This window comes from Phoenix dactylifera, chromosome 4 (assembly GCF_009389715.1).
Source record: "Phoenix dactylifera cultivar Barhee BC4 chromosome 4, palm_55x_up_171113_PBpolish2nd_filt_p, whole genome shotgun sequence".
Classification (NCBI taxonomy): domain Eukaryota; kingdom Viridiplantae; phylum Streptophyta; class Magnoliopsida; order Arecales; family Arecaceae; genus Phoenix; species Phoenix dactylifera.
In genome coordinates, this window is record NC_052395.1 from 9359835 (window position 1) to 9381952 (window position 22118).

Here is a 22118-nt window from a genome sequence, read left to right on the forward strand (position 1 = left end):
CAGTATCCAGAACAGAAATCCATCTCACATCTACATACTAAACGGCACCTCGCGGGAATTCTACATCCGCGGAAAGCCATACTGCACCTCGCGGGGTCTTACTATGCCCGGCGGCAAGCAGAATATAAGTCGTAGGACCGGCCGATCCTACGCCTAGGGCCGTGTCCCCCCTAGGAAGGGACTGGGCTCCGCCCACCCAGAAGGCTACTATGTGCATAAAGGCCGATGTTCAACCTCATCGACTATAGGTGTCCTGCAGATACTGCCAAGCCATGCATAAATGCCATAATGCACCCTCCCAATACTCTACTAAAAAGGAGCATAATCCAGATTACCACTCACTCGGCCACGACCCAATCATAGCTAACATTAGGGTTGGGAGTGAGGAATCACGGGAGTACAATGCAACTCAACATACCATGAGAAGGGCTCTACAAGTCTTTGAAATAGAGGAAATTAAATCAATTTACAAAAGAAGTCATTTCACAATTCGGATCCAATTTAACTACTCATAAAGGAGTATAATCAAGGCTACCACTCACAAGTCTTTGAAATAGAGGAAATGAAATCAATTTACAAAAGAAATCATTTCACAATTCGGAATCAATTTGATTACTCATCAACCCCTCGTAATTCCTCTCAATGTTCCCTCAAATGCATGTACAGAATAATCAAGCATAGAGAATCAAGATTATAGAGGAATCTACTACAACAATTAATCAATAAGCTCAGGTGGAATCAAGTCACACTTGACAACATTCATGAAAATGAATAAGAAATGTGCTCATGGTGCAAAGTATAAACTCCCACTCACCTGCCAATCTGGCACAGCCCTGATACGCCTCTAGAACTTTATGGTAGGCAGTAGGGGACTTCCTCCTCTTGTTCCCTAGCTTCTTGCCTAACTGATACATGCATTTACAATACATTTAGTCTTGTATCAAGGGCCATAATCTACGTGCCAATCATAAATGTAGGAAACTTTAATTGATTCAACTCTCCCTTTTTCTAAATCCTTTCCTTTTTCCCTTTATTCATATTAATTAATCCTCAATTTAAATGAATCATGATGCAAGAGTATCCCACACACACCTTGGGCCAATACTTTAGGATCAAGGTATGCGAAAGGATCGAATCCCTTCTAATCCAAAATTTTACTAAATCTTGGGTTGACCCCAACTTTGAGAGTCGACCCCCCGCTTGGATCGATCCCAGCTTACCCTGAGTCGACCCCAAGCATCGAGCCGAAAATCCCCATTCTCTGGGATTTTCTGAGAGAGTCGACCCTACCAGACTTGGGTCGACCCCACTCAGCCCTGAGTCGACTCCGGCTTACTTTGAGTCGACCCAACACCACTTTTTCATCTTTTTTATCTCGGATGAACAGTAATCCGGACCGACAGTGGGTCACTTCATCCCGATTTTGATCCACTTTCCGAAATCCAATTTTTATGAAATTTATACCCAATGTTCTACACTCATAGGGGTTTCCAAAATGGTAACATGCATCCCCATCGGAGGCTGATTGACCCCCGAAATAATTCACCGAAGTTGGGACTTCGACACAGTTTTTCCGTAGTGCCGGAAAAATTTGTCGAAATCCGATTCTTCCTCTTTTAACACCCTCTACAACTGTCATCTACCCTTTCTATAACATAAATTCTTTAAAATACTAGGTAGGGACGGGTATTTACCTTTTTCTTCTTGTGAAACTTGGGTTCTTGCGTAGAGAAGAAGGAGACCTACGTTTTTCCCTTCAGCTGGAAGTGCAACCGGGATCCTTTTCCTCCTCGAATCCCCTTCCTCTTCTTCTTTCTTCTTCTTCTTCTTCTCTTTTTCTTTTTTTCTTTCCTCTCTGTTTCACGCCTGAGACTCCCCCTCTCTCCCGGTTTCATTCCAAAAGCCACAGCAAATCCCTCTTTAAATCACATCAAAGCACTGTTCATCCTTTGTTTAATATTATTAAATTTCCATTTTGCCCTTGCCACTTCGATATATCTGCAACTATACCATTATCTTTTGATTCCTTCCCATTTTACCCCTTATATCAATTTTGAAGGACTATTCTATCTTTTTTTATATATAAAGAAAAATTTTTTAGGGTTATTACAATGGTATACGCTAAAAATTTGCAAATCAAAACTGTAAACCTTCATTTAAATATTAGCATGATGGCAAAGGCAGAAGCTATGTTTATTGCTATGAGTACGCAAAAAAAGCCATTAAAACATGAAAGGTTGGTAGAAATAATTAGAAAAATTCTGCCTTTTTGTGGGCATTCATAATTCGAACTAAAGACTTGAAATTTATTAGAAAGATTTAGTCAATAAGATCAGGATTTCTTCTTCTTTTTTTTTTTTTTCCTGATGGCACCTATTCTAGCGCACCAAGATAGAGATGATAATGGGTTGGGTATGTTATTATTCGTATCAGCCGTGTACTTGCTTCAAGGCGGGGAGAGGCAAGTATAGTGTTTGGCGGAGATGGGGCCGCAAAGTTAAACAAGATGGGTTGAAAGGATCGGGTTGGGTATAATTATAAAAAATATTTTTTTATACAAATCAAATAAGTAAAAAATATAAAGATAAATCTTAGTGCTTTACATAATATTAAACAAAATAAGTGTCGAAGATAGAGAACATAATAAACTTAATTTTCAATAGAAACATAACAAATAAAAATATTATTTTTTAAAAAGTCAAATATTCTTAAAATAAGAAAAGCAATCAACTAAAAATAAATAATTAAACATCATGGTAGTAACTTTTCATGTGTTCAATCTTTCTCACAAGTGGAACAGCTAGGACAAAGGGTGGAGGGGCTTTGTGAAGAGTTAATTATATGGATCAGGTTTGAGGTGGGTTATATCATTACGTATACTTGCTCAAGATCCACTGTAGGTCAGCTAAAATCTGCTCCATTAGGATCAGATCAAGTTTATCCCTAATAGGGCGGAATAAATTGCTATTTTACACCAAAACAATGATCTGAGAAAGGGAGAGAGACATCGTGACACTGTCTCTTGATGAGGAGATAATTGTCTTTTTTAATATTTCCCATTATTTGATGAACAAATTATGGAATTTCGTCGGGGTTTATTTAGGAATGAAATGATGGTTGTTTTAACTGTTGATGGTGAAAAAAGAACTTTATTATTTTCCAAGCTAATATTCACCAAATAAAATTACTTTTTGCGAGTTAACTTATAGAATTGAACAAATATTATTTTATTTTAATTAACAGTAAAAAAATCAAAAATTACAATTCTCTCTCTCTCACGCACAGATAACAGCCATTGAAACTGCTTTTATTATGTACTTGTTGTTTTTTTGTTAATTATCAGAATACCTTGGCATAACAGGCCGCCCCTGAATACATTGCATCAGAAGGTTTAACATCTTCTTGCCTGTTTCGTTTTAGCAGGCGGGAAGCATCGCCTCGTGCATTTAAATCAAGGAAAGAAAGGAAAATCTGGGAGATATTGGACTTCAATTGGACATAATAATCAATAATGGGTTCCTGATAAAATAGAGTTAAGAATAGTAAGGTCCTATTTGGGGGAGCTTTTGGAGGGCCAAAAAGCACTTTCTGGCCCTCCAAAAGTACTTTTAAGTAAAAAAGAGTGTTTGGTAAAATTTTGGAAAAGCTGTTTCAGCTTTTGCGGAAAGCTGAAAACAGCTTCTTGGCAGAAGCTCCATTTTGGAGCTTTCCGAAAACACTGTTTTCAGCTTTGTCGAGAAGCTGTATTTTTGACCAAAATACCCCCATTTAAAAGTTCATTTTTCCTTCCAAAAATCTCCATCCCACCGCCTCTTCCTCTCTCACCATCCCCCCTCTCTCTCTCTCTCTCCTTCTCTATCTCCTTCTTCTCCTCAATGCCGCCGGCCCTCCTCCTTTTTTTTTTTTGTTTTGGGAGGCAGCCCCGTGGCTGCCTAGCCACCCGTGGCCGTGCTCCCCAGCCGCCGCTGCGACCCACCACAACAAAAAAAAGAGGAAGGGGCGGCCATGGCCGCCGCCTCCCCGGCAGGCGCCGCGGCCCGCCGTCCCGGCCCCCTCCCGAGGCCCCCCTCCCTCGCGGTCGCCGCGGCCCGCCGTCCCGGCCTCCTCCCGAGCCCCCCTCCCCCCGCGGTCGCCGGGGCCCGCCGTCCCACTCCCCTCCCGGGCCTCCTCCCGCGGCCGCCGCGGCCCGGCCCCCTTCCGGCGCCACCGGTTGCGCGGGAGAAGAAAGGAGAAGAAAGAAAGAGAGGAAGGAAGGAGAAGAAGAGAAGAAAAAAGAAAAGGAAAGAAAAAGAAAAAAAAGAAAATAAATAAATAAATAAATATGTATATAAATGAACGAATAAATAAATAAATAAATAAATAAATAAAAATATTAGTAATTATTTAACTAATTTTTCACCTAGCTAGAAAATTTGTTAGAGAAATAAATGGTCATCAAAAGAGTGAAAAATTAATTTATACTAATAATTATAATATTTTATACATTTATTATTGTATTATACTATAAATATAATATAATATTATGTTATGTTAAATAATTTAATATTATATTAAATTATTATCCTATAGTATACAATGTTAAAGTACTATATTATAATAATATTATATTATATTACATTAATATTATACTATATCATATATTTATGTATTAATATATATTATATTTTATTATGCACTATTGTATAATACTAGTAATGTCCTTTATGATCATTTTGTCATATAAAAGTACTTTCTCAGTTTGTTTACCAAACAAATGTTAAAGTGCCACAGCACTTTAGAAATGTAGTTACCAAACAACAAACAGCTTTTTATAAAAGCTCTACTTCCAACAGCTCTACTTCGAACAGCTCTAGTTCCAACAGCTCTATTGCCAACAGCTCCCCCAAATAGGACCTAAGTGGTTGCTTAATTTGTTGAACGAAGTACTAGAAAACTTTTTGACTCTGAGTGGCACATTTGTATAAGATGCCATCTAATGAGGCTGAATGGTTCATGTTTGGGATCATCCGTTGCCATTCTAGCTTTCACGACAAGCCCCTCCCTTGTTTAGAGTTGCTAGGCCAATTAAGATCTTCATGGAGTCAAATTCTTAAAATAAATGGGATAAGGCCTGTTTGTGAAGGCATGAGCACGACTGAGCTTATTTGTTAAAACTTGCTGCCACAACCAAATGAAGAAGTTAGAATTTGAAATCCTAGAATCCCCAGATATGACACTTGTCTTCGCTGTAGCTCAGAGAAGTAGTGGAAATAAAATATTAGATGGTCTGAAATTAAAGTAGATCTAATATGGAGGCGCTTATACAACAGTATAAATAAGATTGGCCCTAACTGCATGACTGAGAGCCTAGCATCAATAATCCAAACTGCTGGATATGGTTTATAATCTCTCTAAACTGCGTACTGTTAAAAAAACTTATATGGCTTGAAGTCCTCTAGCATATGCATCATGTATAAATTTAGTGATAAAAAATGAACAGTTTAAATGACACGAAGATTATATATTTTATGATCACTAGATGCAAGTCGCTTGGACTATCAATGCTGGGTCCTTGGTTGACAAGTTTGAGCTGCCTCTGGCCAATCTTATTTATACTGTTGTATAAGCGCCTCCTATAATCCTGAAATTGTATTGAAATAGTTCTCTAGCATTGGAGGAATTTCTTCGACTCAACAAGCTCTCCATATAAGGTGAATCCTCTGGACTATGGAGACATTACCAACTATTGGTCTAACCTTTTCCGTTACAAATCAGACACTCCTTGAACAGCCTTTGATAGTGCAAGTTGTCATGAAGTAGGATGCCAAAAATGACACATAACAATGAGAAACATGAGAGAATTCAAAACTAACAGAAATTCATCATCTCTGAACTGTCAAATTAAGCTAAGCATGGATCTTTCCAGTTACCTCCAATCAAATTTTTTCTTTCTCCAGAAGAAGATGTACATAATAAAGAACAACAGAATAAACATACAAATAAGCAAGCAAAAAATAAATTTTCCAAAAAAGGTATGATAAATATAACAATCCAGAAAATAATAATAATAGGATGTGCTCACTGATTTTACGAGCTCCCTAGTTTATTCCATTGGGTTTATTTTGCTTTGACTTGGCCAAGCTAACAAGATCGCCAAATAACTTATCTTCAGGCTTTGATGGTCTGTTGGACTGGTGACTGTAAAATGTGGATGAAGCAGACATTGGATAAGAGGAGTTCATATTCATGTAACTACTGTTGTCTTGCAGGGAAAGCCCATACATTCTCTGAGAAATATCATTTGGACCCACATAAGGGTACAGAGGTCTCTGATTATAGTACCGAGCTTCTGGCTGTTGACCATATCCATAATTTATCCACTGAACACCCTGCATGAGTTGTTGCTGCATGCCTATGAATTGCCCACCCTGAATAGGTTGGGAATATAAACCTCCCAGCTGGTTGCTCTGCATTGGTGGGGCTGACATACCAATCTGCTGGTTGCTCTGAATTAGTCCAGGATGCATTCCTCCAAGGTGGCTGCTTGGGATTGGCCGGGGATGAATAACTCCCTCAAGTTGGCCACTCTGCATTTGTTGAGGCTCAAGCAGTTGGTTATTCTGAACAGTCTGAGCTTCCCATGGTGGCAGAGGAAGAGCTCCACCTTGATCATTTGTATCTGTTTGAGATAAAAGAGATTTTAGTGATACTATGCCCTCCTATGACCAATGAAAACTTGCGATAGATTGTATGGTTTAAGAGATGGTGGTGGTTTTGGAAACTGAAAAATAACAAAAAACATCTCAATCAATATCAATTAGTTTAGTATTTCCATGCAACAACTTAGAAATATTAACCTTCCATAGCACACTTAGCAGATGTGGAAAAAGAAACATTCATGGACAACCACTTCAAGATTTGACATGTAGAAGAACAGAGATTTCAGGCATGCCACTGATGATAGAATGTTTTGTCACTTGACTGTATTTTAAAAGCAGTAAAATAGTCAAGGAAAGGTTAGAAGACTTACTGTAAGTTGCCTGATGCTGGGAACTCAAGCCATGAGAACTTTGACTATTCCATGCAGGATTTGCTTGATTCAATTGGGTTGCTTGGATATAAGCTGCTTGTTCATATTGAGGTACCCCAGAATTTGGGACACTTCCATTGGAATAATTTGTAGACTGATGGAGTTCTAGTTGAAGCTGAGGTGCAGCAGGATATGTCTGTGATGCTGGATACACTGTATTAGAATCAATAGCATTGGTAGGTTTGTTGCTGTTATTGCTGTTTTGAGAAAATATATCAGAAAGAGCCAAAATGTTCTTCTCAGTTCCAGAGCTAGCAGAACTATCAACTAGGTCAGTAACAGGTACAAGTGCAAGTGAATTCTCCGATGTAGGTTTACTGAAATCCTCGCCACTAAGAAGGTCCATGTTAGGATCAATTATTTCTAATGAGGTTGCCGCACCATTAGATGCTGGAGGAGCAGGTAGCAGTAATTGCTGAAGAGGAGTCTGCTTGTTTGTGCTTGTGCTCATATTGGACCTACAGAATAAATGCATTATGCCTTCAGGCAAATATGAGAAATTGAAAATGAACAAAATCAAAGCCCTCGACCTGATCAAACAAGGCCAAAGTTTGAACATGGATTTAAAGGTAAAGCAGTCAAAAGAAACACCGGGAAGGTCAGCCAAACAAAATTTAAGGAGAGCCCGCCTATTGGTGCATCAAAGTTTTATCAGATTGAAAATAAATGACCACTACACATTAAAAGCAACTTTATATGTAACTTCAGGTGAACTGTTGAGTAAGCAATAAATAGAGTTGTTTTTGAAAGAATATTGACTACCTTTGATTCAAATGTGCACTGCTATCTGCATTTGTTACAGAAGAATCATCAACATCTACAAGTGCTTGAAGAGTCTTTGGCTTCTCTGCATGAACAGCAATTCCTGAAAGAACGGCATCATGTCTGGCTAGAATTCGCTGCAACTCATCATTTAGTGCAAGTCCTTCGCGAAGCAGTTCCTCATCCCTATAAATGTTTAGAAAGCAGACAGTAAACAGCCATTTAGCAAACTGCAACAGACCAAAATTTCATTCAGACTTCCAATTAGGTTAATATTGCACAAAAAAGATTTATTCCTATATCACAGCAAGTCAAAGCATAATATGTTGGATTTGTTTGGTTCTATGTTAAGGGAAAAGAAAAGGAATCAGAGGTATTCAAATTAAAACTATGTATGGTTCTATACACATTGATTTTGAGGCAGCTTTGGCAAAATGCCAGCATATAAAACAGCCCTTAAAAATTAAGAGAGAGAGAGAGAGAGAGAGAGTTGCACAGAAACAGAAAGGCTAGCCAAAGAAAAAAAGGATACATGAAAAAAGAAAACTAAATGACAAGGACAAAAGTTTTTTTTGTCTACAAGCATAAAGTTCTTATTTCAACAAAACATACGAAAAATGGAAGGTTGCCTTTAAGAGGGATATAACATTAAATTAAATCAGATTCTTGACAAAATAAAACATTGAAAAAAAGTTCAAATGTTCTTTACAAACAACTGTATTTTAAGGATTACACACTGAAACGTAAATAACTCTTTGGAAGTCTTACGAAGTCGTGTTCACATGGTGCATCACTCTCTGTTTGTTTGAACGGCACTGATCAACAAGGTCGACAAGCACCTCCTGTGTGAGTCCCTGAATATTAGCAGTATCATGGCTCAGCACTTGTAAAGTTAAGCTGTATGGTAGAAATCTAGAAATGCAGTTGGCCTGATTAGTACCATACGCTAACAGTTTCTTCGTGAACTCTAAGTAGGATATTAGAATTGAAATAATAATTACAAGTTTCCTTCATTGACAGTCCATACTTCCACATGTATATGCATATTATTCATTAAATTGGGATAGCTTCAGTGTTCCTAGGTAATCTATTCCAAAAGATATCATGGATCGTCTGAGGGACGATCAATGTCATTCGCCTGCATGTCTGAAAACACAAGTACACCAAAATTCGAGTGTTTGATAGCTTCTAGAGATGGATAATGGCTAAACTTTTGTTGTGTTATGGAAAAGTTATCCATTTAGCGGTTACTTGATGCATGGATAACAAGTTTCCACACCAAAAAGTTTGTTCAGAAGAGCTTTGGATGTCATAAATCATGAGGAACGATGTGGATCATCAACGCATGCTCTACAATTATAGAAAATACAGGGCATGACCAAGTTAGCTATGCCCTGAGAACAATAAAGCAATTCCAGTGTTTATGATACACATACTGTAATACAATACAGATACTCATATTCATCCATTTAGACAAATAAAGATCATATATGTTTCATTTCACAATGGAAAAGGAACATCATGCATAAACATATACACACAAACACATACACACATACATACATACATACATACATACATATATATATATATATATATATATATATATATATATATATATATGAAAGTTAAACCATAGAACCTATGCCTGATAAGCTCTCTCTTATATCATTTGAAAAGGCAAGGTTGAATTTAATGGCTGCATGTTTTTTTTTTTTTGTAAGAATTTCGTTACTTTCACTGCAAATGCTTCGATTTTGAAAAATCCTAAATAAGGTATATCAAGTAGTGATAAACTTTAGTTCAATACTCTAAAATTGGTGCAAAGCTGAATGAATGACGCATTGGCAATTTCTAATTTTGGCATTTTAGTCCACAGAAAAAGGTCATGCAAGAATACATTAAAACCTTATCTTTGTGCTTTCCATTAAAGCAAAGTATAAGAGACAACCACTGCCACACATGAGCTTCTATATTGCCCTCTGTACAGACTCAACCATTTGCCTCAAGGCATATTTGGAACATGTTGCCTCTTGGTCTGAGGTGAGGCAAAACCTTGAAAAAGGGTCTTTTCAGCAACATATATAGCATGCACAGCCTAGTAATGGGCATGAGGGAAAATGGTAAGGTTGCTCCAGTGTGGCATAGGTGTCACGAGTTTGAAACACAGAAACATCCTCATCATGCGCAAGGGTAAGGCTGCATATAGTTGTCCCGTCCCAGATCTTAAGAGTGGTGGGAACCTCGTGCACCGGACAACCTTTTTTTAGCCTAGCAATGGGCATGTGTGCATGGATGGGTGGATGAATATGGTTCCATATGGTTCAGAATTAGTGATATATATAAAAATTAATAAATGCACTGCACTTCTAGTTGGAACAGTTCTTTGTTGTCTTTTGTGAACCAAGAGGGAAGTATTCACTCAAAAGGGGAAAATTTTCAAGGAGATGGTTTGATATGGTTTGATTTCCCTATGAAGTTTGCCTTACACGTGCATCTACATATTTACATAAATATGTATAAATATAAGTATGTATAAAATGCATGCATGCATGTCTATCTGTCTGTGTATGTATATAAAGCCATCTATCTTACTTTTATCAGATTCACTCTATAAATTGCAACACAAGGGGTATTGGATCAGGCCAAGTCTAAAAGTTCATTAGTTTCTCTGTTGGGGATTTAAACTATGCACTCAATGGCTTTAGGTCAGTTTGAATTCAGTCTGGAAGTTATGTGCAAGATCCCATATTTGAAACTTGGTGAGTACAAATCAATTTTCTAAAAATGTTGGGTAAGTGACTCGGTTTGAGAATCAAGCCTAGGTCTGGATCTCAAATAATTACATGTTTGATTTGCTGGCTTAAAATAAATCAAAAATGGCCAAAAGCAGATTTAAGATAATAACCAGTTGAATATGTCACACACGTGGGTCAGATGGACTTGAACCTTACCCAAACACAACCTGACCCAAACCTCAACAATGCATGAATTGAAATACATTAGTCAGGCAGGAGTCCCAAACCAAGACCTGAACTCTAATTGAGCCAAGGATAAACCAAGAAAAGCTGGACCAGAACCAACCAATCGCAACAAATATTAGTCCAGAATTGAGATCTAACCAGTAGAATCAGAGCTGAGCCTAACGCAACCTCAAATGGGAGCCAACCTTGCCTAGCAAACCAAGTAAATTACAAGTTATTTGAGCCTACCATACAAAATTTGCATTTGATTGATTGGAGTTCGTAAAACTAAAGGAATCTAAATATATATGTCAATGTCTAACCAACAAAATGGCTTCAGTTAATTTAAGATAATCCGATACTAGCAACATGTTCAAACAATGAGCCTATAAATAATCGACAACACTAGCATCTGAGTTAAGTGTTTGCAGCACGAGGTTTTTCAACAGATTGTTGGATGTTTCAATCCAGATATCCAAGTTGCATTGAAGATTTGTAGCGTTAACATATTTTGACATTAATCATAAGTAAAATTCAAGTCTCAACAATTACTCCAGTTTTAGATATGAAAATATAATCAGCAGCACTAATTTGCAGATTACCTTTTTGTTCCCGGGCTCTAAAGCATTAAGCATTTGGGAAAGAATATCAATAACACCACGGGCATTCTGGATTTCTGCGAGGCTGAACAAAAAAACCTAGTTTCAATTTACAACATCAAACATAGGAACGTCCAAAAGAAGACAAACAGAAAAACAATACATAATCAGGATAAAGGTAATCAGAATAAAAGGACATAGCATAAAAAGTTAAGATCTACAGAAATTTAGTGTGATATTAAGAAGAATAGATCAGAAAAGGGAGTATTAATACGAAGTTGTTATAACTTTGCAATATATTCTGTCACTATAGGTTTGGTTACTCTTCCTTTTATTTCATCTAAAAGCGATTGGTAACTAAAGCCCCAAATGAGGTGAAAGCCTCCATAATAATGCAACTTACCAGGCTTGAGTGTTTAGAAAGCAATCAGGCCCAAATTCAAATAACAAACAAATTTGGAAATTTGTTATAGGGGCATGACAAATATGCAAACATAAACAAGCAACAAATCACAAAATCCGGCTGTATCATTTTCACATCAAAATGGAAACTTTTGTTTCCACTTGACCAACACGCAACAAGCAATCCAATAACCATTGTCCAACACCCCACTCTGTACAGTATGGATTTATGATATTAGAAAAATGAAAATGAAATCTCATTCAAATTGCCAGAAATAAAACATACAAATGATAAAAAGAAGCTTGAAACTGGAAGACAGATAAGGCAATGTTCAAATTTCATCATCTTCTGGTGTAGCTTTCTACTTTTCATGTAAAGTTGAGATTCAGTCATAAGCTAAGGAGGTTATTTTTCAAAACATACTGAAACATGAAAATATATCCCTTAACTTTCTCATTTGATCAAAATTATGGTCCTCGAGTTGGAATGGACATTGAAAGTGTACCAAGTCAAATCCATCCCAAAACCTCAGAGCTTGGGCTGCCCTTGACTCTTCCTATTGATTAACAAACCGCAACTTTCTTTCCTCTATGTACAGGTATCATCTTAATAATTTGCAATTCATTGATTGTGAATGCAATAATAGAAATGCTAATCTAGTAAGTCCTAACATACGAGGCGATTCACTTGTACAACTCCTTACTTCCATGAGCTGTAAGCTTTTGATAGAGAGAAAGGTCTCTTTGATGACAAATGTGGTTTATCAATATATCGACTATAGGCTTCTCTGATAGTTTAAGTATCTAAAGTGTAAAATATCAAGGTTACTACTGCACAAAGTACATGCATATCAAACAAATATTCCCATGAACAAGCACTAGCTATTGAATGCTTAAAAATCCAAAAACACCAATTTATTTCATCACTTAATAATTTAAAATAAGTCAGTGATAACATGCAGTTATCTAAAAAAGGCAAGTGGAAGGCTCCAAGAAAGAAGATTCTCTAAGAACTTGGTGTCAAAAATAGTATCAGACGTAGCAAACTGTCACAACCCAGAAAGTAACAGTAATTAGATTTAACAAACTAATATTATATGGAATGAACAGATTATATTACAGTACATGCTGATGTTGCACTCCTGAAAGCATATGACATGCTAAAACCTTGGGCAAGGGGAACACTATGCACCTCAGAATAGGAAAATCAGAACCCGCAGAAGACTCAGGTGCCTCTTGTTGATAATCAGGATTTAGCTCAGGTCTTTGAGGAAATATAGGTGCAGATCTCTCAGGTCTTCGAGAAAATACAGCTCCCCCACGCTGATGGACAAAAGGTTTACCTCAGGAACATGTGTATGTCTACATATGTATCTAAATATGCAAGAACATACATATGTATATAAATGATAATGAGATAATCTAACATGAATTATTACTAAAAAATGTCAAAATAATTTTATCCACCCCAACAACATTTCTCAGATGGATGGACATGAGTTGCAGCGACTTATCCACAACTTAAAAAGTAAACATATCTATCGCCACAACTTATAAAGTTGTATTAGAAGTCCAAAAGCATACCAACAACTCCTGATATGCTGCATAATATTGTGGATATCTTGCCTGTGGACCACCAATTGCTTCTTGCCAAGTATCTATTAACAGAAGTACCTTCTCCTTGACATTAATATCAGCTTGCTGCAAGGATTTACAATGAGGTAATTCAAACTTTTCAAAAGGAATCAAGGACAAAAAAAAGTGGATAAGAAATAAGGTTATTCTTGAAATAGTCAAAACCTTCTTTCTCACTATCATCACCATCTCATGCAGAATATCTTTCTCAGCAACATGCATATGGACTATATCGCCGCAGTTCTTTACCATTGTTTCCAGAAGCTGGTATAAGTTAAAGCAAGAACATGCCTCCATTAGTCTAGGATTTCCAAAACAAGCCAGCAGCAACCGAATGAATATAAAAGAGGAACTGATAATGGTGCCAGTGTCGCAATGGAAAAGAAAAACCTATAACTATAGATGCTTGACAAAGGCATTTTTTTACTCCTTGAGAATTTGCTTTGTTCGTTGACTTGTCATAGCAAATATGCTTAAAATAAGCGTTACCCAGACTCTTTGATTTAGTGGGAAATAACCACATCCAACAATTGAGCATGGAAAGTAGTATGACACTTGGACATCACTTAAACATGGGTCCCTAAGACTAAATTCTTAGATACTGAAAGGATCCGACCCTTAGCCACAATCACACCCCAGACATGAACCAGATCCATGTAATGTATTGTAAAATAACCCCCATCCCTTGACTTGTGAAAAACTTATATACTTCATAAAATCACAAATACTTACTAGTACTTAGCTATCATCATTGAAAGTGTTGAGGAAACACAACTATGAACAGAACAAATAAATCAAATAAGTAGAGTTGCTTCAAACAGCTGTATGTACTTGATAATCCTAGGCCACTATTCTGGACATAACTGACCAAAGGTCCACAACTGACCCAAAGGTGGCTGAAATCAAAATCTTTTAAACCTTGATTCAAATTAAAAGATGCTCGAGCTACGGAAAACAAATTACAAAATGCAAAAAATGAGTCTTATGAAAAACAGTTCTCCCCTTTGCTATCATAAAACCTGTTTTACAGACAATCAGGATTTACGTTTTTTTTTTAAAAGAAACCTCACAGACAATGCAACAGCACCAAGGATCTTCTCCACATTCTTAGGAATAACCTTCTAACATGACATTTGGCATAAGCTGAATCAGTGTTAATTTTGACCATAACAAATAACAAAAATGAAAACATGGTTTTAATTTGGTGTAAATTTGGAATGTAAAGCTTATATATGCATTAAATGGAATAATGTTACAATAATCAAGAATATGCACAAACATCTATCATACTGCCAAATCTTCCCCGACAGATATGCACTTAATGATAAATACTCATTTTGCGTGGTTTATAACTATCCATGAGTGCATTAGGGCATCTAATAATGCTATATAGGCCGATATGATAAGGGATCATGCTTTGTTCCTTTGTCACAATGATTTTACACTAAAATACCTTGTTTTTTTTTAAGAATAAAATAGCTAGGTTTAATCCCATGCTGTAACAAGGAGTCCTCTTGCTCTTTACCTTGATTGTAAGATGCTTCACCAGTTTTCTTGAACAATCTCCAAGGTCTCAACATATGCGGCTTCGGGGCTTGTAAAGGCTTGGAGTTTGGACCTAGTTCCCATCCCACTTATTTCTTAAGATGTCAGCTTAATTTGGTCAAGGAACCTTGAGTTCTTTTTAAAGATTGTAGTAAATTAAAAGCTTGTACCATAAATCATAAAGAAAATATCACAGGCCTTCTTCATGACTTCAGTGCTTCCTTACAATTAAGGTGGAAATCTTTCCAATCAACTCTGTGGGACTTACTCTGAGAAAAAGATACCGTAAGTCACTAGTTAGTTGAAAAAATAAACTTCTATCCTTGAGTAGTAGGTTTATTGTAACAACCCAAGACCTTACCCCAAAAGACTAGCTAGAAGGAGTTATTTAGGTTCCTTAGCCCCGTATAAATATCCAAGATCTACCCGCCGAAGAGACTTACTCAATGGTCACTGCTAACCGCTTTGGTCCCAAAACTTTGGGGTTGCTTATTCCAATAAACGTTGGTTACATTTCTTTATGCTATTTGTACTAGTAACCGATTTATGGATGGTGCTCTTGGGATCCCAGCATAACGATTCTATTTCTGTCTAAATTTCGGAGTAAATGAGTTCTAGATGCGGTATTTCCTTAGTAATTCTTTTAGGGCCCTGACTTGTCACGAGTCTGAATTTCATATTTTCGGAGATATGGAGCTAAGCAAATGCCGGCACGAGTCCTCACATGCTCTCACCATTTATGCCTTGGTATTCTCGCTGGGTTAAGGGTCCAAATCAAATCCAATCACAAGAACCATAAATCCAATCACAAACACTACGACCAGCTCATGATTTCTTGATCCCCATTTATTTATCATGGACACTAGCAATTCTTGTAGCATTGAATTTCATAGTTATGTAAGCATACCTTCTAAAAGTAAAGTTTGCATATGAAGAAATAATATTTTTACATACTAAGTATCATTTCTTCGCAACCCAAATTTGATGCCTAAGTGAAGTACAATCAAAACAAAATTTCATATTGATTAAATAAGAAGAAGAGACCTAAATTAAATTTAACTATTAAATGGATCAAGGAATATCCCAACACTATAAAAGCAGCGAATTTTCCCAACTTTTCAATTCCCATAAGTCCCTAATTAGATTTCTCCTTTAAAGCTCAAACCATGGCAGGTTTCTATAGAAAATGGTTCCAACATTGTTGGACTCTAAGAAGAACGAGTCCAAGAGGGAACTCTTCTTGAGTTGGGAATCCATGTTTCTGTACATGCTAAGAATAAAGAATTGCATGTCCGTCACAATCTAAATTCATTAGTGATTTGTTTGACATAGAAAAACTGAAAGTTATCTACCTTAAGAACGAAATATACCAAATAAATCTAAAAGAATTTCATAAGGAAGATATACAGTGTCAAATCCATGTCAAAATATTTTGCATTTTATCTTATACCTAAAATCTCTAGCAGAAGCCACATGCATTAAAACTAATATAAATATATATGTTTAACATTTAAAAAACTGATAATATCATAAATTAATAATACAACGACAGCACATGTTATAGAATATATTAAGCTAAAGTTGCTCTAGATAGATTGAATTTGATGATGACGACTATGATGACAATCATATTAAGGAGCATGGAAATATCAGGAAGCAGGTGGAGGACAGCTACTTTGCAGTATGTAGAGTAGGAGATCAAGCTATTATGGATACAAAAGATAAGGTCAAGGGACTCAGAAAAAAGAGAAGTTGTGCACAAAGAACATTGCACTAAGAAAAACAGTATTCATGGAAATTACAAGCAATAGCATAAGATTATTTTTTAAATAGTACATGCCAACAGAGTAACAGAACAGAATCAGTAGTAATAATTTTGGTGCTCACTGTCAATGCAAGAAGCTGAACTTTTGGATTCTTATGCCGAAGACGCTTTTTGAGTCCTTTTACAACATCCTTTGCTTGTCTGGTAAACCAAAAATTGAGAAAAAAAATAAAATATTAGAACAGTGAATTTACTATTATTCTGTTTTAGATATCATGAGCATCAATCAACAGATGCCATTGCATCAGAGCACATAAATGAAGGATAAAGGTTTAAATATGTTTATGCTCTTAAATTATACAGATGAAATATATTATTAAAATGTTTGTGCATCAGTGCCACCATTTTGAAGGTCATTCTAGGTCACAATTAGCAAGAAAATAGAAGCCTACAGAAGATTTTCATGGTTTGCATTATTATTTATGTCAAGAATAAACTAAAGTTACATAAGCACAAGTCTTGATTCAATCACAGAGTATACAGCAGATTAGATCACACAAAATTCTAGAAGTCTGGCAATATTTTCTTGCAATATTGCAATGCATATCCAAACAAAGGATTGTACATAATATAGCAAACCAGAAAACATGTCAATGATTGAGGACTCAAAATACAAGAAGAAAGTCCTATCTCACCTCCCTAATGAAAATGCTACACATGCAAATAGTTGGGGAATTCATTTTGATATATGCAGCTTCAAAAGAACATCCAAAAGCAAAGAATTGGGCAGTAGACCATCCGAAGATTTTGTTTGGACAGTAAGTATCAGGATTTTATTGGTACTAAGCCAGAAGACCAGGAGACCAAGTCTCATGACACAATGTGAAGCAACTGTTTTTCTTCGGGTGCACTAATTGGAAAGATGTGAAGTTTCCAACATAATATGACAGGGCATAAAACAAAGTATTTCAAAAAGCAAAACTAGCATTTTGAGCACAAAAAATTGTATGATAGGACAGGACCCAAGAAGAGCTAAATGTACAATAAATACTACAGGGGGTGTACAAAACCAGCCAATCTAAAGAAACTTGCATTTAATTAAGTGGTAAATCTATTTTCCAAGGACATTATTCATTTTCTGCATGGACCAATCCAAACTAATAATTCCAAATAGATAGAGTTGGCTTAACGAATCAAAAAATTATCCATCAAGGTTTGAGAAGTTGCTGCTATCGGCTCTCTATTACATTAACTGTCCAGGATTGATGCTTAATTGCTAAATAGAGGAACTTTTAGACAAGAGTGAGACCTATCATCAGACCTAATAAGACCAATTCGTACCAAGTACTACCATAAAGCATTTGAATTCATATCTACACTCAATCAAAAATCAAGAGTTTAAGTCCTCTAAGTCCATTGATTTTGCCCTTGGTAAGATTTCATTTAGTTTTATCTGAAAACTTTACTATCTCTTTATCAATAACAAGGATTTAGGTATTGGAGCTAGCACTTATGCCGTTCACCTACCAATTAGCATGCAACATGCCGTGTTAGCCTATATGCCACTCTATAATGAAGCAAACAAATAAATAAATCAATAATCTTTTTTAATTATGAGTGGTACAAACAAGCATGATCAGCACTTGAAACGATGAATAATGGCATGGGTAAATTAGGCAAAAATATTGATTGCCTCTAATGACATGCTAGTCTAATTTGCAATTCACCCACCACAATGATTAATTAAGATGTCATCTCATCTTATCCGTCTACACCTCTTTCTCTCTGTGAATGCTCTTTCTTTTTCTTACTAAAAAAACATTGTGTGCTCATGTATTCAAGTTACTAGTTTTGAGCCTCCATATAGTGTAGTGGTCGAATAAACAGCAAGGTCAAAATCATTAGGATGCAAGTTTTACAAGCATACATAGTGAATGTTGTTTTTGCAATAAAAATGCAAGCACAATTTGGGAATGAATCTCTTTCCTTTATTCCAACAAGGAAAAGCAATCTACTCCACCGGACTAATAGAGGTCCGAGTCTCATCTTTCTCATTCCAATTAATATGTGTGCTTGGGAGTCTTTATAATTTTTACAAACCAAAAACTTACCATGATTTTTTTTTGTCTATTTTTTCCTTTATTAGGAAAAATATTTATCCACGTGAACAAGCTTCTTTTTTCCAAAGGAGAAGGAAGAGTAAGTCTTGTTAATTTGGGCTGTCCATGACAGGCATAATTATAAGTTCACTCTTGACACACAGTTCCCACCTCTTTCTGTCATGCATGCTCATGTCAAATGTCTCGGTCTCCCCACCCAACACTTCTTTTCTATTGTAGATGCCCCACTTTCTCACGTTTCCAACTTCCTACCTATCTCTTCGTTTAGTCCATGTAGCATCTCCAACATTCATCCAACTATATTTCAATTGCACAAGCACATACATATATAGCTTTCTCTCACTTTCTATTATACCTATCTCCTACAATTTATATAGCCGCTATTTCTATCTTAGCCTTCCCTTTTACACTTCCCGCTCCCACCCCCTTATCTTTATCTCATTTCCCTCTTCAGATAAACCAAATTCCATCATAACTAACAAAGAAAGATTTAATCTGTCTCTATCCCAACCCTCCCTCTTTCTTCTCTAGCTTTCTTTTATTCAGGTTTTTGCTTTTCCAAATAGTGCACTATATTCAAATTTCTTAAATATTACACTAATTAGCAATTACAGAATTGATACCCGTAATTGAAAAGAAATGGAAAACCAATAAAAACAATAGGGGTTTAACATTATTTTGTTGATATTATTTATATAGACACCTTTTGATAGACCTCCTTTTGTCTCATTTTTGTTATAAAAAAGTGTACATATTTAAATTTCTCATGTTCCTTATAAAGATAATGCTATTTCCCAAACAGATGCATCGAAAATTCCATGCAGAGATCAGATCTAGCTTCTACTTTCTTTAGGAAGTCATCCCATTAGCTCATGCCTTAAGGCATTTGCAGATAAAAGTGATGCTTGCACCAATGTCACACGTAAGTGGATATGTTATTATGAGAACCAAGGGGATCACATATGTGGAAACTCCATAGGTAATTTGTACATGCACATCCACATTGTCCCCCATATGGTAGTATCTAGGTAATTAGCACTGTAATTGGCCCCAGTGCTTTAGGAAACTCAATTATGTCAAAGGCATAACACGGTGATTGCATTAGTTTCAAATCTCTGAAGATCTTGGTGACCTCAGCCTCTCAAACAGGACACCAATCTCCACAAGATTCACAAACAGAAAAGTAGAGAAGTACTTAATCTATCCAACATTTGAGTATTTACTGATGGTTCCATAGCTCAACCTTATGAGACAGATGCAGAACATCTCCTACATCCATGCACCTATATTTCTATTTCATAGCTTAAAATGCTGCCGTCCAAATTTCCTCACATAATAGATTGAATTTATCTAACTGTCATACCAAGGCATCCTAGACCTATTCTTAATCCCATCAAATTACTAACAGATGCTATAGAGCCTCAATTATCATCTTTCCTGCGAAAAGATATCAGGTCTTTAACTAAAACACTTCTAATGAATCGAAATTAACCAGCCCTGCTCCAGTATCGTCAAATAAAAACCTCAAAAAAATCCAAATTCGAAACAAATGAAACAGAAAGATGGCTTCGAAAATGGAACGGAGAGAGAAAACTGGCAGAAGATGAATCCGATACCCAGGGTCGCGACTGCAAATGTCGCAGATCTCCATGTTCATCGCCCAATCCGGACCGATCAGCATGGTGCTCGTCGCCCGATTCGCCAACGAGCCCGTCATTGCTGCACCCCAATCGATCCAACAGGGAGAACAGAACAACCAAGAAAGTGGGAGGCGAGATCCCGGCTAGCCTCGCCCGGAACCTGTTCCCCCGCCGATCGAAGAGAGGCGGGCACAAACCCTTGGTGGGGGAGAGAGAAAAACCCTAACCGATTCCCGAGATCTCTCCTTTCCCGTCGCCGGCGAGGCCCTGGTTTTCTTACGGATATTTTATTTAAGATGGAGAAGAAAAGGAAATGGCTCTCGCTGCGGCTGTATCTTCGCTAGGCTCTCTCCGCCGATGCGCTGTCTTCTTGTTGGTGATTTGATCTATTAACGACTCGTTTGGAGAAATGGGAATAAGTCCATGTTTCGTTGTATTTAACGGGTGGGTGGTCCTGGCGTGGCGGCAGCCTCTGCCTCGATCGCAACGTTAGGAAAGTTTGGATGAGGGAATTTATAAAATAAAATTTTTTATGATATATATATATAGAAAGTGAGAGAGATTATTGCAGTTGATAAAAATGACATGAGCTTCCAAAAAATAAGCAATAACCAAATATAAAAAATAATAAAAAAAAATGTTGGATTTATGCTGATAATAACATCACTAAAATCGCACATAAGTATCATTAGTATAGTACATTAGGTTCGCATGATTACTGAAAGTATAGAAATATGGAGGCCTAATGTTTTACCAATACTTCTCTTCATAATTTTGACTATACCGTATTAGATTAGGTCTTAGCACATACAATGAATATTTGGCATAAATAAAAGATGGTTAAAATATTAGTTTTGAGAGGCATGTAGTTTCAAGATCCATTAGAATTTGATCATTAATTTAGAAAGAAGAAAAAAAGGAAAGGAAAAATGGTAGTTGGAGGTTAGAATTTTGTAAGGTACAAACCAAATAGGGGGGAGGTAAGATGGAGTGGCATTCTTAGAAGATCTTAGGAGATCAAAGGTCCCTAGAAAATATAGAGAAATGGTTTGGAATTTTTCCCGTGCTAATAAATCTACTACTGAGTTTGCATTGTTTGTAGGCATGACCGGCAATAAAACTTAAAAAATGTCAAGTTTAACTTGCAAATCTAAAGGCAAAATGTATAGGTATTAAGGCTTCTTTTTCTTTTTCTCTAGATTGTAACCAAGAGATTATAAACAAAGGGATCTCCTTCCAGCCAAATATTCATATCTTTAAAAATTGATGGTTATCATTCACATTCCTTCCCAAGATCTATGGAGCTCGTCCATAAATGTTATACATTGGACTATAAAACAATAATATAGTATCAAAAAAATATATTTGAGTACTCATGGGAATCTCTATGACTTGTGTGAAGCTGGTAATGCAAGAATTTATAAGTAATCTAAGTTTTAACCAGTGGCTTACAAAATGTTTATTTTCTAAAAACTTTTATTATCCATTTCACTATATAACACAACTCCCATGATATCTTCTAGTGAGGTTTGTCCAGTGGTTCGTATTTCTCGTACTTTCTTCGAGTTTTTCAGACCATTTATATAATAAACATCACACTCTCGTGAGGCACATCTCA

General features: G+C 36.5%; 1 protein-coding gene across 1 annotated transcript; it reads right to left on the reverse strand.

The window, feature by feature from the left end:
• Positions 1-5868: 5868 nt before the first annotated feature.
• Positions 5869-20930, reverse strand: LOC103706855 (TOM1-like protein 9). Its single transcript, XM_008791106.4, has 10 exons — positions 20477-20930; positions 16863-16941; positions 13596-13694; positions 13380-13496; positions 12988-13118; positions 11397-11478; positions 8600-8685; positions 7832-8017; positions 7010-7527; positions 5869-6658 (listed from the first exon to the last, which is right to left on the reverse strand). Exons 1-10 carry the CDS (start codon positions 20575-20577, stop codon positions 6078-6080), a joined length of 1980 nt encoding a protein of 659 aa, XP_008789328.2. The 5' UTR covers positions 20578-20930; the 3' UTR covers positions 5869-6077.
• Positions 20931-22118: the final 1188 nt, after the last annotated feature.

What these genes read in the sequence shown, in the direction of transcription:
- LOC103706855 (XM_008791106.4), bottom strand. Translation starts at nt 20,577, where the DNA reads ATGACGGGCTCGTTGGCGAATCGGGCGACGAGCACCATGCTGATCGGT. An exon ending in CACCATGTGAACACGACTTC is followed by an intron (nt 8,018 to 8,599) that starts GTAAGACTTCCA and finishes AAACATTTATAG; the next exon opens with GGATGAGGAACTGCTTCGCG. An exon ending in AGTGCACATTTGAATCAAAG is followed by an intron (nt 7,528 to 7,831) that starts GTAGTCAATATT and finishes TTTATTCTGTAG; the next exon opens with GTCCAATATGAGCACAAGCA.